The sequence below is a fragment of the Ammospiza caudacuta genome, chromosome 3 (assembly GCF_027887145.1).
Source record: "Ammospiza caudacuta isolate bAmmCau1 chromosome 3, bAmmCau1.pri, whole genome shotgun sequence".
NCBI classification, from domain to species: Eukaryota; Metazoa; Chordata; class Aves; order Passeriformes; family Passerellidae; genus Ammospiza; species Ammospiza caudacuta.
In genome coordinates this window covers 99837209-99852953 of record NC_080595.1, presented here as the reverse complement: position 1 = coordinate 99852953, position 15745 = coordinate 99837209, and the positions used below count along the sequence as shown (strand labels likewise).

Genomic DNA, 15745 nt, shown 5'->3' with positions numbered 1-15745 from the left:
ATCTGGTATTTTTCATCCTAGACCTCATGTCTGTTGCCAAGATGAATAAAGTAAATGCTGTAAACATTTAGAGAAGGAGAGGTTGGCAAATTTTCAGAGGTGGTGTTGTAGGTCATCTTTTTTTTTTTTTCCCTAAGTCAATGACGTTTAAAATTTTATAGGAAGTAAAAAATGCTGCCTTTCAGAGAAGCTGTTGAGAGGGATTTTGCCTGTGTAGCCTTAAGACCAGGAGCTGAAATACGCTCTGCTGACAGGTGTGTCTGCAACTTGTTCTGTGTACCAATTCCCAACCATATGTGCTTTTTACTGTGTTGCCTTTCAGTCATCAAGTTGGAAAGTGCTGAACCCTGTTTTTCAGGTTTCCTATAACTTCTGTGATCATAGACTGATTGAGGCTGAAAGGGATAGTAGCATATCGTACAGTTCTGACTCTCTTCCTGCTGAAAGGAGGGTCAGAACTTGATACAAACCATATTGCTTGGAGCACTGTCCCCTCATGTCTTGAAAGCTTCCATAGGGGGAGATTCCATAGCTTATCTGCTCCAATGCTAAAGTATCCTTAAGACTGTTTCAAGTTCCATTTACTCAGCCTCCCTCTGGAGCCTTTAAATCACATCACCACCCATGAACATCAAACTGTAGCAAGCGACTTGTTGTCTTGAAAAAATGGTTCTCAAGACTCATTCAAAATCTGTTCTTGGTGTAGTCAGACCTTCATCCAGCTGTGTTCCCTGCTTGTCACTGCTTGTACTGCAGTGACTCTTGTTAAGGCTCAACTTCCTTAGCTGCCATAGTAACCCAGCCTTTTAAAGTGACAAATGCTAGCTGTATCATCTAACATCACAGTATCTTGCTGAATTATCAGGTGCTGATTCTTAACATCATGGCATAATCTGTCAGGGTACTTTAACAGTTAATGCATATCAGGCTCTTGCTCATGATTAATTTTTTAGTGCATTTTCTGTCATACTGTATATTAAAGTTCTTGGTGGTATTTCTGTTGGTTTGTTCTCTGTTTAGTGAAATACAGGGTAATCTTGCTTGAGCTGATGGCACAAATGATAGTGTGAAGGATATGGCTGTTTTTTACAGGTCATTCTTACAGTATACCACCTTTCTGAATGCCACTAATTCTTTTCTTCAAAACAGAGTAACTTTAAAACGTCTTTGTCAAAATACTTCTGACTTCTTTGTTATCTTAAAAAATCAATGATGATGTGGCAGTTTCAGTTAATAATCTGAAAATGGTGGGGGTTTTTTTCATGTAATGCAGTCAAAACAGAGATTAACGGAGAGATTGTAACTTTTTTTTTTTTTTCAAATTATTCTTTTAAAATCTTCTCATAGAAACACAGCTGTTCTATGCTTTAAGAACCCTAGCACTTTTCTGGAATCTTAATGCTGTCTGCAAAGCTTGAGCTATTTTGTTTTTTCTAGTATTTCTGCTCTGGCAAACAGTTTTGCATATAGCTTTATATGAACCTGAAGCCCTGTCTCTGTTACTAGTAGAGCATTTGTCTAGGCTGCTCTCAGAATCAGGACTTGAAAAAGTACCAGACTGGTGCAGGATCAGTTTGATAATTCCCCTGTCATGTTCCTGTGACTTAGAGATGCATGTTAGAGAAAATGTGCTGTACTGAGGTTGGGCATGTGAGTCTCACTGGCTTTGCTTCAGCACGGGCCATGCTCTGGGATGTTTGTGCTGAGTTCTGCCTTCCAGTGGGCTTCAGGAAAGCATTGTACTATAGACACACCAATGGACCCGAGCTGTTGTGTCTGAAAAGTTCTAGTGGTAAGCCTGCAAGTGTCTGTTTAAGTCTGCCATGTTCCACCATTTGGAAGAAGCTGGAGTGGGGTTTGAAAGCATTGGCAGCCTGGAGTTTACTTCATCAATTTGGGCACGTTTGCTGCACCATGGGTTGTGTGATCTGTAGCACTGTTATCATCTGGAATTTTCCACTAGGCAGGATACCTTCATTCTCTCATTACATTAGATAGTGGGGAGTTGATACGTGAGACAGTGGAGAGCTGATTGTATTCAGATCCTATTTATGGAGTGTTTTAAGGATATATGGGAGAATTGAATGTGAGAGGTGAGTAACAAGTCCTTGATACTGAATTGCTCTGTGTAGGCCCAAGCAAATACCATGGATCAGGTTTGTGTCAGCTGTCCTGACGAAAATTAAACAATGTTTATAGTACAGCCAGGAAATAATTGAAAGTGACTTGGTTTTGTTTTGGTTTTTAATAGAAATGGAAGCATTGCAACACAAATTGATTCGTGGGTTGAACAAAAGATGGCAAGATGAGGAGGGCAGGGCTTGGGGAAAAAGAGTGATTAAACTTGTTCCATTTTATTTCATTACTTTTAAAATTTGCTGTCAAATGAGAAATGTATATCATAACTTTAAAAAAGTATTTCCTTATTTACAAATTGCAAATATAATACCTTTGTGAATCAGGTATCCTGTTTCAGTGTAATAGCTCTTCATTTGCAGATAGATCCTTAATCTATACAGCATTTAAAGATGAATGACAGTGAATAATTCAGGTAAATACTGTGTAGGGGGCTGTCTTTCCTATTTAAGTAACTTAGTGCAGTTAAATAATTTTGTCATCTATCTAGACATAAGATTTTGAATTAGTGTTTGTGTATTTGCCCTTAGCTGAACTCCTACAAGATTTTATTATTCAGCATAACAAGTGAATGTTTTGTGTTCTAAACTGCTTAAAGTATAAATCTGCTGAAAAGCTAACCCATCTGTCTCAAACAAGCAAACAAGACACCTTCATCTCCTTATGAAACCAAATAAAAATATCAGGCAGGTAAAGGGTTTGCTGAAGAAAAAGGATAGAATGGTCTGCTCTTGATTAATTGCAAGCAACAATAATAAGAAAGAAAGGATGTCCTAACATCCTTTTGGTTTCACAAATTACATTTTAAGCATGAACAATTCTATTGATCGTTTTCTTTGAGGCACAAACTCTAAACAGTCACTTAATAGTATCTCTAGGGTGAATGAGCCTTATTGGATTAAGTAATGGGAATATCCCATTGCACCTTTTTTCTGTTCAATGCTCAGTTTTTATTTTGCTTTGCCTTTCATTTTACCTTGTTACAGTCCTTATTCAGTAATCTATCCACATTTGGTAAAGTTGTTAATCCTGAGTTAAATTTATGCTCTGCAGAGCTGTCACATGCTTCTGAACATCAGCTGAGAATTATGCAGGTTTTGGATTTTTAAAATTCTAATAGAATGACAATTTGGTATGAATAGTTTGGTAGGCTAAAGCCAAGGTGAATTAAAATATGTGGCATATCTCTGAACTTACTGAGATGTGATGTTTTAATAGAAAACTGCAACAAAATATTGCATGTAAACCATATAAATAATTTTACATTCTTTTAATACAATGAAATAATTTCTTTTAATGAAATAACAAGCAGCATGCTTTACCATGACAAGCTGGTCATCAGGATCATGGGAAGATGCAGCCAGTAGTGGTAAGGCATCAGTCTCTTGATGAATGTTTACTGTGGATCCAAAAATGACACTGTGAAGCTGGGGCTGGTGGAAAGTATCTCCTTGCTGAGGCTATTGTACATTATCATGTATCATGTTTCTTCAGTATAGGTGAAATGAGTCACTAAATGAATGATGGAAGTCTCATCTGACCCAGAAAAAAGGAGAACATCACTGTACTGTGCTGTATCCTCCTGGGTTACTGTTGAGAGGGCACTCTTCATCTTCTCAATTCTGTATACTCTTGGAGGAGATAACAGTGAAAGCTTAATGTTAATTCATATTTCTTTAACCCAATACAAAATGAATTAATTTACTATTTATTAATCACTTAGAGAGTGTATTTGGAATCATGTTTGACCTGTGGGTTTCAAAAAATGAAATGTAACTAGTAGCTTGCAATAGGTTAAGTTTTGCTCTACTTTTTAAAAGCAGGAATCACTTAATCTCTTATCTCTAACAATGTTACTGCTTCATTATAAAGCATTCTTTGATATATAAGTTTTGATGAATTTAAAGTTGACTTTTAATTTTGTGAAAGAATTAAATTAAAGGCTTTTTCATTGGCTGCTTGTTAGGCTAATTCACATTCAGTCCCAGATGGGGAGCTTCAGTTGAAATGTTAGAAGTCAAAATCAGAAAACAACAAATACATTAGTTTGGGTTTGGATTTTTGGGGATGATGAAAACCATGACCGTGATTGGGTGTACACTGTGGGTGAAATATGAGGGGTAAAAATGTACTCCTAAGGGCATTTATGACAATGCTCCTATCAAAAAAGGTGGGGTTTTCTTACCCTCTTTACCTGTGTTTGTGCTGCCTCTTTTACTCGTCCTAGTCTTCGTGGAGCTGTGTGGTAGGTCACATCAGCTCACTGAGGAACTGAAGCTAATTCTTCAAACAAAAATAAATTATCTGAAATGGGATGGGATGGTTAGAAGGTGTCATCTAAGGGTATTTGTGGGTGCTTGTGTTATGTAGAGGCTTCCATAAAATCAGTCTGGTGACAGTTAAGGATTTCTTAGATGAAAATCAAAGTTGGAAATGGTATTGAACTGAATAAGATGAAAAATGGTTTAGAGATGGGGTAGAGACCCCAAAGACTTGTGTTGGGGTTTTTCTCAATTTTAAGTTTGAAGCCTGCAGTTCCTGGCTTTGATAGCATAAAGGTACTGTCACGTTTTGCTTAGTGTGACCTTTTATTTGCACTTTTGCATAGCTGGTGGCCACAAACCGCACAGGGAGTGTCTGGTAATCAGTGTTTTTTCAGAGGTTCCTGGAGGGGGGGAGTTGTACAAACTGCAGTTTCACCTCCTTCAGTGTCACAACTGATTATAGCAGTCCTGTAGATGTGCAACATGGCAGATCCTTCTGAGATGACTGTAGTGAATGTGGTAATCCTGATTTTTCATTCATACCAGTTTCCCAGTGTAGTTTACTGCAGGTCTTTACAGGTATTTCCCCCAACTCTGTGGGGTGTGGAAAAGCTAGTGTTGGGATTTCTTTTTATTCATGTTTGACTATTACTTTGGTTAATAATTAAAAAAAATAAAATATAACAAGGTAAGGGTCAAGTGAGACAGTATTAAGCTTTGTAGAGTTCCTTGATCTGTTCCTTATTCCCATTATCCATTCCTGCCTTTGTCAATTTATCTGTATATGGTAAATGAGATGTACTGTAACACATCTTTAGCAAATCACTCTTTTGCTTTAGCTTTTACCAGATTCGTGCATCTATGAAAATTCCTCCAAGAATTCCACACATATTGGAAGCTAGTTTGTTACATGGAACTGGTAAGTGTAAAACCTTTCAGTAAATTAGGTCATTATCTTGCCTTGCTAATTGAGGAATTACACTTTTTGTTGTATATTTTTATTACTAATACAGAAGTGTTTTTAATTTTGTTACTAACACAATGCAGATACATTTTGTTCTTAACAACAGGACTTAAAAGTTAATTACAGAATTTGTGTTACTGTTTTTCATCTGCTGATTGTCTCTGCTGGTAGCAAAATATGGTGATTCCTTTGTATGAGTTTCTTCTGTTTTTTTCCACTGATTGGCTCAGTCTTCTCCGTGTTTCAGGGTAAGATGACCAAGGGCAGATCTAAGTAGATATCTGGAAGCAATGGAGAATTTCAGATACAGACTCTTACACAGATTGATAAGCCCATTCTTTTTCTGAAAAGAACACTTTGAAAGGATGCAGTTTTCAAACTTACTCTGTTGTTCTCTAATGGAACACTTGAAAATTGATTTAGCCTCCTGAACAGATTTGCCTTATCTTTTTTCTTTTTTAAACCTGTCATTCACTTTTGATTTCTATGTCCATGCAAACTAAATCCAGAGAAACCTCTTGGGGCTCGCCTAATTCTGTGTAGGCCATACCTCAACATGGTGTAAAAATGTGGAAAGCAAAAAATTAATTAAGTTTTCAAATGTTACATGGAATTATGGGAGTTTAAAGGAAGAAAAACCCAATATAGTCTGAGAAAATGTAACCGAATATAGTCTGATAGGATGTAACTGAATTTTTGAGGCTATTTTGAAAGTAGCTCTGAGTACAGCAACAATGTAGATACTGGATTTTGGTCAAGCTTCCTAAATATTTATTGGATTTGTGTGAAATAAATGAATAGTTCTGATGAGCCAAGATTACTCCACTTCAAAGGCAAAGTTTAATGCAGTTTAGAGAATTTGAGTCTGGTAAACATCCTTTAGTAAAACACACTTTCTGTGAAGTGACACTGAATAATATGATTGATATTGCTGGAAAAAAAAAGTTTTTCCATTTCATGGTATATTTTTGAATGGTCTTAGGTTATTTTTTTGTCAGAAAGCTGCAGTCTTGTTGGCAAATTGTGACATGTGTGTTAGCTCTTGTTTCCTGTTACTAGGCATAAAGGGGTACAAACATTAAGACTGCAGTTTGGTGTGAGTTTAGATCAGCAGTTCTGACAAAGAAAAAAAAAAAGAATGCTTGATTCCCCTGGCCACTCTGTCTTACCTTCATATTGCTCTGTGTGCTGTTGACACAAATGTTTGATTTGGTCTGTAACTCAGCTGGGGAACTCTTTCAGTTGACAAGCAGCTGTTTTTCAAGAAACCCAAACCCCTTCAAACCCTTTTTGGGGCCCTTTTTCAATCAGTTTCTCAGTTCTGTTTTCAGGTAGTTACTGATAATGTTTGTCTCACGACAAAGCAGAAGGAAGGGTACAGGCTGCTCAGTGAAAGGGGGTTTGTTTGTCCTTCTTGTGGACATGGTAGTGCTAGGTCTTGCTGAGAACCTCTGCTTTCCATTTCCATTTAGCCACCTGCTTGATTTAGCAGAGCTGGATGCTGTAGGCTCACATGCAGCCCTCCTGCTCTAGGAGGAGGAATAGCTGATAGCAATTCTGAGACTGCTGTTATGTGCAGAAAATAGCTGCTATTGGTCTCAGCATAGAGTAGCACAGTGCTGATTCACTGTGTGAAAATGTTGCTTGCTGACCACAGAGGAGGCTGGTCAGGATCCCCACTCTTGGGAATGGTGTCCTGTATTGATCAGGTGCTTCTTTCTGTACTTTCCTCTCTTTTCAGTCTTTCTCATATTTGCCTATTCTAAATTCTGTTCACTTTGTCATGTCATGATTTTCCCATTCCTCTCCAAGTAATTTTGCCTTCTTCTAGGCACAAGTCATATGCAGTTTCCTTACTTTGGCTGTGTTTTCCCCTCTCCTACAGATCATTTGTTTGATGTCTCTCCTCATTTTATTTTCCCAAGTCAAATACACAGTCTTAAGTTTTTCCTCTTTTTCCAGTTCACTTTTATCTCCTTTCACCCCTTGCCCAGCTCTTCATGCAGTCCTCCATTAATTTAAATAAGTATTTTTTTCCATTTCTATTTTTCACATCTTTTAGTAGCTCACGAGAACTGCTTGGGAAACAGCACGAGTGTCATTACAGATATGATAAAGCAATTCACTTGCTTTAGCTCCAGTCTTGTGAAGGTCTTTTATTATTCTTGGACTTTGAAGAAAGGTGTAGTTGTGCTGTAGAAAATGAAAAGAAAAACATATTTATTTTTAGCCTTTATGAGGTTGTTTCAGATTTGAGGATGTTCTGAATTCCTCCTTCTCTCAAAAATTCATGGCTGGTTTTCAGAGAAAAATAAAAGGGGGAGGAAAAACCAGCGAAGGCAGACTAGGAAGGAATGAGGTGTCTGGTTTTATGATGCAAGAGTAAATAATCTTCTAAATAAATAAATATATATATATATATATATATATATATATATATATATATATATAAAAATATAATAAATGTATATGCAAGAGTAATGAATATGTAAGAGTAAATACATCATTTATATGCAAGAGTAAAAAAATTCCCACTTTTTTTCTCCTCTGTTGTGGAAACAGCCTTTTGTGTGGATAGAAGCTTAGGAGCAGTCCTGGCCAGTCAGTGCATCTTTGATTTAAAAGACAGCAGTTTTGCCTTGATGACCCCACATTTGTGAGACCTTGCTCCCCATGTGGAAGTGGCTCAGCCTGTTCCTGACTCAGCTTTTGCTCTGCAGCTCCTCTCTCTCTTCTGGGGATGCCGGTTTGTGTTCCGCTGAGGTCAGCAGAGCTCAGGGCTGCAACCCAGGGTTGGACACTGCAGAGCGAGTGGGACCTCAGCCATTTGTCTCCATTACTTCTTTTGTTTCAGACAGGAGTGGGAGATCCCTTTTGCTGATGCTGTGCAGTTATATCAGATTATGTGCCAAGTGAAACCATACCTGCTCTGCCCTTCAGCTGTAACAGATGACACAGATGGATGTAAGCTGAAAGTGGCATTATTCATAGGGGAATTACACAGTAATGATTCAGCCTTTGTAAGCACTTTGTCCAGGATATCTAAACTGATGATATGTATGAAAACACTTCAGCAAAACCCAGTATTTGTACGTTTCTGAGGACAAGTTGAATTAAGATGTTACTAAGAGTGGGAATGTTTGCCAAGGGCAGTAATATTCTATCAGAGGCCCCAAAGCTGTAGACTGAAAACTGCAGATTTTTTTTTTTCCTCTTGAGGATTCCTTTGTAGTAATTTATTAAGAAGAATCAAAAGAATTTTAAAAATCTTTTGCACCCTCATTTACACGATTTCTAAAACATTTTGTCTTGGAAGATGTTGATGTTATTGTGCCATTTTTTAAGAGGAGTTATAAGTGTCAGTATTTCTGTTATTTCTGTTCTTCAAAGTTCCAACTTCTTCTAGGTTTTTTCCAGAGGATAGTAACCATCGTGATACTTCCTGTGTGATAATCCTTTGCTATTATGATGTTTCCTCAATTACTGTTTTAAATCATTCCCTTTCTCATTTTTTGTCCAAATCTTTTAAGTCTTTTTTTTTTTTTTTTCAACAAAAGATTCCCCAACCATTTATCACACTTTTCTGAGCTCTTTGTGATGAGTAGCCTTTGAGGTGTCATATTCCATGCACAGTGCCAGGTTCAGGTGATAAGCTTGGTATTAGTTTGGCCTGAGTAGGATGCAAAGATCTTGAAAGAAAGAACAAACAATCTCTGTTCTTGATTGATTCAGTGGAGTGCTATATGTCATTTAACCTCTTTGCCTCATCTGTAGGTAATTTTGTTTTCAGTGTGGTTAAAACCTGCAAATTAACATGAATGCTAGATGAAAGACAATTCAGGATTTTTATTGCAATTTTTGATGCCTAGAATGTCTTTTGTTTGTAACAAAGCAAAAATTCTTCAGAACTTATATTAAAAGCAAATTATATTAAAAATACTGATAGTGTTTCTTTGAAACAAAATGTACCCCTTCAAACTTCATCAGTCACTGACTGAAAACTACTTACATTACTGATGTTGTTACAATTCTAATATTAATCATGAAGCTGATGGAAATTATTAATTTTCTTTTTTAAAAGTTAATTAAAATATTAAATTATTAAATAAATAAAAATTAATACTTTTTTCTCTCTTCAGGTGCAACAGATCTTGCCTTTCCCGCTTCAGTCCATGACAATATAGTTTGCAGTAAAACATTTCAGATTCTTTACAAAAATGAGGAAGTTTCTGTGAATGATGTGATGATTTTCAAAATAAAAATGCTGTTAGATGAGAGGAAGGTAATCTGCTGTTCAAATTTACTATATTCGGATAATTTAGGCTTTGTTATATGCAATTTGAGTTAGTACAAATAAGGGACCTGAAAGATTTCATGCTTCTACAATTTCTTTGTAGATTGAGGAGTCGCTTAATGAAATGAATTTTCTGCTAACATTAGATTTACACTTCACGGATACAGACTACTCGTAAGTTTAAATATAGAAGATTTTGTTAAAGCAAGACTATATGTTAACCTCTTAATCTGTTTAAATCTGTGTTATTTATAGATGTAGTTTGTTCATATTAGACATAAATGATGGTAAAAAAGAAATCTAATGCTGAAGTCGCTTAAGATTTCATAACTGGTTTGTCTCATTCTAACTTTTTTTTCTCTGGGGGAAATGCCATTGTGTTCCTAAGTATGGACTTATGATAAATTGCTGTCTGAGTCAGTTACTAATAACTTGCACTTTAAATATGATTGTTTTAATTGTATGTTGTTCTGTTGATTTCTTTTTAGACCAGATGACCTGAGCACACTACAACCAATTAGTAGCCGAACTTTAAAGTTGCACTTTAACCTCCACCAGGGCCTTCATCATTACGTCAATGTTATGTTTGATTACTTCCACCTTTCTGTCATATCGGTTGTAGTCCATGCTTCTTTGGTTGCTCTGCATCAGCCATTGATAAGGTAATCTCTCACTAATAAAATGCAAATCAATTCTTGATTGTCCAATTGGAAATGTTATAAAACCGGAATACTTAATAAGGAGTTAAATCTATGGACAATATTGTTTTCTATGATGATTTTGGAATTCTCATTCATTTGGAATTTCTCATCCAGAGGGATGAGAAACTTTTTGTTTTTTAAATTTTCTGAAACAATTTTTGAGGGCTTTTTAATTAGAAATAAGAGTGTGTAGTATAGAAGAGAGAGAATACCCAAGGCCAGAGAAGTGGAGGATTGTATAAACATCTCTATTTGTAAGTGTATGTTTATATGTATAAATATTTATGAATTTTTTTAATCAGGAAGATCTGCTGTACACTATACACACTGACTGAAATAGCTGCTGTTAATACAAATAGGGTGCCTTCTGTTAACTATCTTCACAGTTTTCAGTTACTACTGCAATGGCAGTGATGTCTGCAAATGATACATTTAGCATTTTATTCAGTAAAAGGAACTGGAGAATTAACTTCTTTCTTTAAAAAATACTTTGGCTATTTTTTGCTGGAGCCTTTTAATTTCATCTACTGGTGTCAACCTTTGCAATCTCTGTTTACTTTGCATCTCTCTCTGTGTGAAAAAGGGCTGTACAGTCAGTAACTCATATGAAGTATTCTTTGCACACCTTTTTTTTAGCATATCTATCTTTTCCTTCTTTCATGGTCTCCAAATACTCCATGCTACTGCCCTCAAGTTTCCTCATATTCAAGGCCGATCTGTGCCATAAATGCCCAGACCTCTAGCTTCAGGTATTCCCACTCCTTGTGCCTGTCTTCACATCATGGAAAGCAGCATCTCTGAGTGTGTTAGACAGCTGTTCTGTGCTGGAGGGCTGGGCTGGTCTGGAGGATTCAGCTGACTTTCATGGGTTTGTGTTGTTTTTCCCCCTGCGAGTTGGTTTGAATTGTTTTGGTGATGTGTTTTAGACATGGTTATATAGTAAATGAACTAACACATCTGAAGAGATGGCACAGCCTTATTTGGGAAAGAAACAAGTACTGAGAAGGTGGGAATTGTTGTTGAAGACATAATCTGATAAATGCACTTTTAAATTTACTTAAAGTAGCATCATGTATGTAAAATGTACATGGTCATACTGTCCCACAAGTGAGATTCAGTCATTTAACCTATATTGATCATTTGTTGTTAGAAAATGAAAAGCAGGTTTTGATACTAATTTTTATGCACAAACATATTTTTCCCTACTGACCTTTTTCAAAAGTTGCAGTAAATCTGAGGGGTTTCCTATGCATTTTTCCTCAGTTTCTGGCTTTTCAAGTGATGATATAGTAATGCTATTTAATTTTAAACCTCAGCTTGATACAGTTTGTGTAAGGAGGTACTGAAACAAAACAGCATCTTCTGTGCTGCTTTTGTTATCTTGAGAGTAGGGTGTTGCTGTGTCCACAAAATTAAGTATTCAAGTTGTCCTTTATGATGGGGAGAGGAAGAAACTTTTAAATTTACAGTGTTTTATTTCAGCTGAGCTGTCCCATGTAGCAAATGCTTGATGGTTGCTGGATCCATATCTGGCTCACTTTTCTGGAGCACTTCTTTCTGAAAAAGCTGAGAATTGCAGATACCACTCCTTTTTGTCCTTTGGGCTTTCATGGGTGACAGTTTGGTCTTCTGTTTGGATCATGCTCACATTATTGGCACCTCTTCCTTTCCAAGGAGTTGTCACTTTTTGAGTGTTTTCTTCTGAGTAGCATTCAGACTCACCTTGTGTTGGGAACTGTTAACCAGTGTTAACACTGCCCTTGAAAGAGAAGATAATTCTACTTGGGTACAGCCCTGGACTCCTGTATAATCTACGCTTTTCTTTAATCTGTAATTGCTTATTTCTGCCTGTTATCTAATAGTCTCCACTTTCTGCATTCATTCATTTTTTCATTCATCTTTCCTAGTTTTTATCACAAGGCTCCTGTTGCAGGATGCTCTGTTCTTCCAGGAGTTCAGGAATCCTCTTCCTGAACTCCTCCTCAGCAGGCAGAGGTCAGGCATCCTTTAGGAAAACAGCAATGTCAGTTTGTGTAACAGCTTTGAACTTCCTGCTGCTGCTTCACTTTTAAGAGGTTAAGTCTTCACAGCAAAATCCACAGAAACTGAATCCTTTATACCTGTATAGTTCAAAATTTCTTTCTGGCTTAAACCTTCAGAAATATTGTTTAAATTAATTGAAGTTTGCATTGGAAGTAATGAGGCACAGTATGTTCAGATTATCAGTTCTTTTGTGCTTTTTGCAGTTTTCCTCGCCCAGTGAAGAATACGTGGTTGAACAGGAATGCACCAGCACAAAACAGGGACTCTGTGATTCCTTCTCTTGAAAGCGTGGTCTTTGGCAATAACTACACAAAACAATTATCAGCAGACGTAAGATTAAATAGCAGTTTAAAATTTCATTTGTATTCTGTGGGGAGGTGTGAATTTTATCTTTTCTGCAGGAATATTATTTGATAAAGAATGAACTTTGTTAAAGTGGTTTTGGGGTGGCATGTGAAAAGGGAAATGAGAAAAATTGTTCCAAGAGACTATGTTACCTGCTTCAGGAATGTACATATGGGAAGCTTACAGTATTAAATGTTTGACCTCCTTTTTTAATGTCTTGCAATCCATTGAAAACAAAAATCAAGTTTGTGAAAAGAGGCATTTGCTTATATCTTTAGTCATTCTGCTAACACTTCATTTATTAAGCAAAATTAATATGTGCCTTTTCTTTTTTATTCTAGGGTTGCAGTTTTGTTGTTTCAGAGTCTTTCCTCAGCCATGCTTATAATTTCCACTATACACTTTGTGCCACTTTGCTGCTTGCTTTCAAAGGGTTACATAGATATTTCATTACAATAACCAAGGATCTCCCCTCTTCTCACCGAATTGAACTGGGTATGTTCAATTTCATAAAACTTATCACTTTCTTGTGAATGTTTATAAGACCTCTTCTAGATTAACCTGTCATTGATGGCATATCTCTTACATCTGTTTTTTGCTTAAACTGATCTGAAATTTAATAACTGAAGAAAAACAAAGGAACAAGTACTATCTCATCTCTAATAAAAGGAGGAGATAACAGCCTTAATCTATGGAAATATATATTTTTCTTCTTGGTTTTGATTTGCTCTTTTTTCAAATTACTGTGTTTAGTGGTGAGAAAGTTAGAGAAGCTCCTAATCCAAGTAGCACACTGCACTTTGTTTGTTGTAAGGAAACATTGCATATTTGTACAAAAATCTAAATTCTGTAAGCTTTGAGGAGAATATTTCACTGAAAACTTACATGCAAAAAGACCTACAAGAAAAAACTGCTGCTGGCTTAATTTGACTTTTTAAGCAGACTTAGTTGCCATGAAGATTTCTAGCTAACCACATGTGATAAAAGTAACTGCAAATGTATTACATGTAATGTATGGAAATGTACGTGTACATTTCTTTTCTGTAGAATGAAGATATATTAGAGAGCCTAACCTTGATTTGTGGACTAGAAGAGCAGTGGAAGTAAGAAAGGAAAATATATTGGCATTGTAAACAACAATTTAGACTTTTTCCTCATCAACCATATACTTCTTTTACTCATGGTCTACTAAAGAAAAAAAAGATCATTTGGCATTTATATGGATTGTAGACAATACTTATTTATTTTTGTATTGTTTAATTTTATCAGTGTCAAAACTAAGCACAGTGAAACAGTAAGGTTGATGATTGAGATATGAAAGATATTTTAAAAACGTGATGTGGTCAGTTAGTGATTCAAAGAAAGAATGTTTCATTTCTTTATTTATATATCTTCATTAATACTAAGGCATTTGTCGTGGAAAAAAATTCAGGAAGCGTATTACAAAGCTGTCCATAGAAAAATACTAGAAACTGAGGTGTTTTCTTTATTGAAGCAAAAATACTGCTACAGTTACTGCTACAGTTTTCTGCCAGTTATCTTAGTTTTGATATGGAGGGAAACACCTTATTAAAGGAGTGACTCAACTCTTAGTTTTCCTTGTAAGGTGAAAATATACTTTTTCTCAAACCATAGAATCAGAGGGTCATTTAGGTTGGAAATAACTTCTAAAAATCATGAAGTCCAACAATTAAGCCAGCAACACCATGTTCACCACTAATCCACATCTCCCAAGTGTCACATCCACAAGCCTTTAGAATGCTTCCAGGGATAGTGACTCCACCACTTCCCTTGGCAGGCTGTTCCAATGCCTGACCACCCTTTCAGTAGAGAAGTTGTTCCTAATATCCAATATAAGCCCCCTCTAGTACAACTCAAGACCATTTCCTCTTGTGCCACTTGTTAGCTGGGAGAAGAGGTTGACACCTGGCTACACCTCCTTTCAGGCAGTTATAGAGGAGCAGTAAGATCTCCCCTGAGCCTCCTCCTTTTCTCCACGTTGAAGAATCCCATCTCCCTTTGCTGCTCCTCACGGGACTTGTGCTCCAGACCCTTCACCAGCTATTTGCCCTTCTCTGGATTTGCTTTATCAACTCAATATATTGAGTTTGATGGCAATATTGTTGTTCTAAGGATAGGCTTAGACTAAATCTTAATGCTTAAATGTTTTAGATATGATCTTCAGTTTCCCTAAAATATTTCTTCAAAATATATATGTAATAGAAAAAAGCTGCCATTGAGTTGCATACTGGCAATGCAATATTGGGTTGTATCTTACAACCACATTGAAGTAACCAAAACCACTCACAAGCTTCAGTGGAACTTGAATCAGACCTTTTCTCATCTATATGGGTAATTTAGCTTATTTTTAGGAATGTAGTTTTGAACAGAAATGCTCACAATAAATATCTGAAGAGAAAATGACAACTTAGATTTAACATTCATTGTACATAGTCTACTGACAGTTTGTTTCCTGTGGGTTTAATTTTTTATTTTCATTTTTTAAGTCTCTGCTAGAATTACTTGTTTTTTTCATATTTATAAATATCTTTTTCATTTACTTTGGTTATTTTGTTTGTACATTGATTGGGACAATTGATATAACAAGAAGTACTAATAATGTAAGCTTTAATTATTACTCACATTTTGCTTATGAAAAATAATGCCTGCCATTAACACTAATGTTTCCAAAATCCATCAGCAGTTAACAAAAAAAAAGCTATGTTTCTGCTAAGTTTCTGTAAAGAAATTGAGGCTCACTAGACTTCACAAAGTACACAATTGTAATTTGCACTTTTAAAAAATTTTTAAAGTAAATTAACTTTTTTATAGTGGATATTTTATCTGTGAAGTTTAAATATGCATTACAGAAGATAATATGCAGTCCTGTTTAAACTTCAGAATCATCACTTTTTTGTTTAAGATAAAATTATTCTCTCTTTAATTTTGTTTCTTCTGTTTGCTTTGCTATTTCTCTGTCATAAAATTTTAACACAAG

General features: G+C 36.0%; 1 protein-coding gene across 3 annotated transcripts in view; it reads left to right on the top strand.

Annotated features, from left to right (window-relative positions):
• FAM135A (family with sequence similarity 135 member A) overlaps nt 1-15745 on the top strand; it is a 79733-nt gene that overhangs the window by 33203 nt on the left and 30785 nt on the right. For 2 of the 3 annotated variants that reach the window (XM_058801282.1, XM_058801281.1), the window contains exons 4-9: nt 5240-5319; nt 9504-9646; nt 9762-9832; nt 10147-10320; nt 12606-12732; nt 13089-13242. In XM_058801282.1, the coding sequence (XP_058657265.1) occupies nt 5240-5319; nt 9504-9646; nt 9762-9832; nt 10147-10320; nt 12606-12732; nt 13089-13242 (749 nt within the window). Of the gene's footprint in view, nt 1-5239; nt 5320-9503; nt 9647-9761; nt 9833-10146; nt 10321-12605; nt 12733-13088; nt 13243-15745 lie in introns of those variants that run through there. The other variant, XM_058801283.1, reaches the window with a different exon arrangement.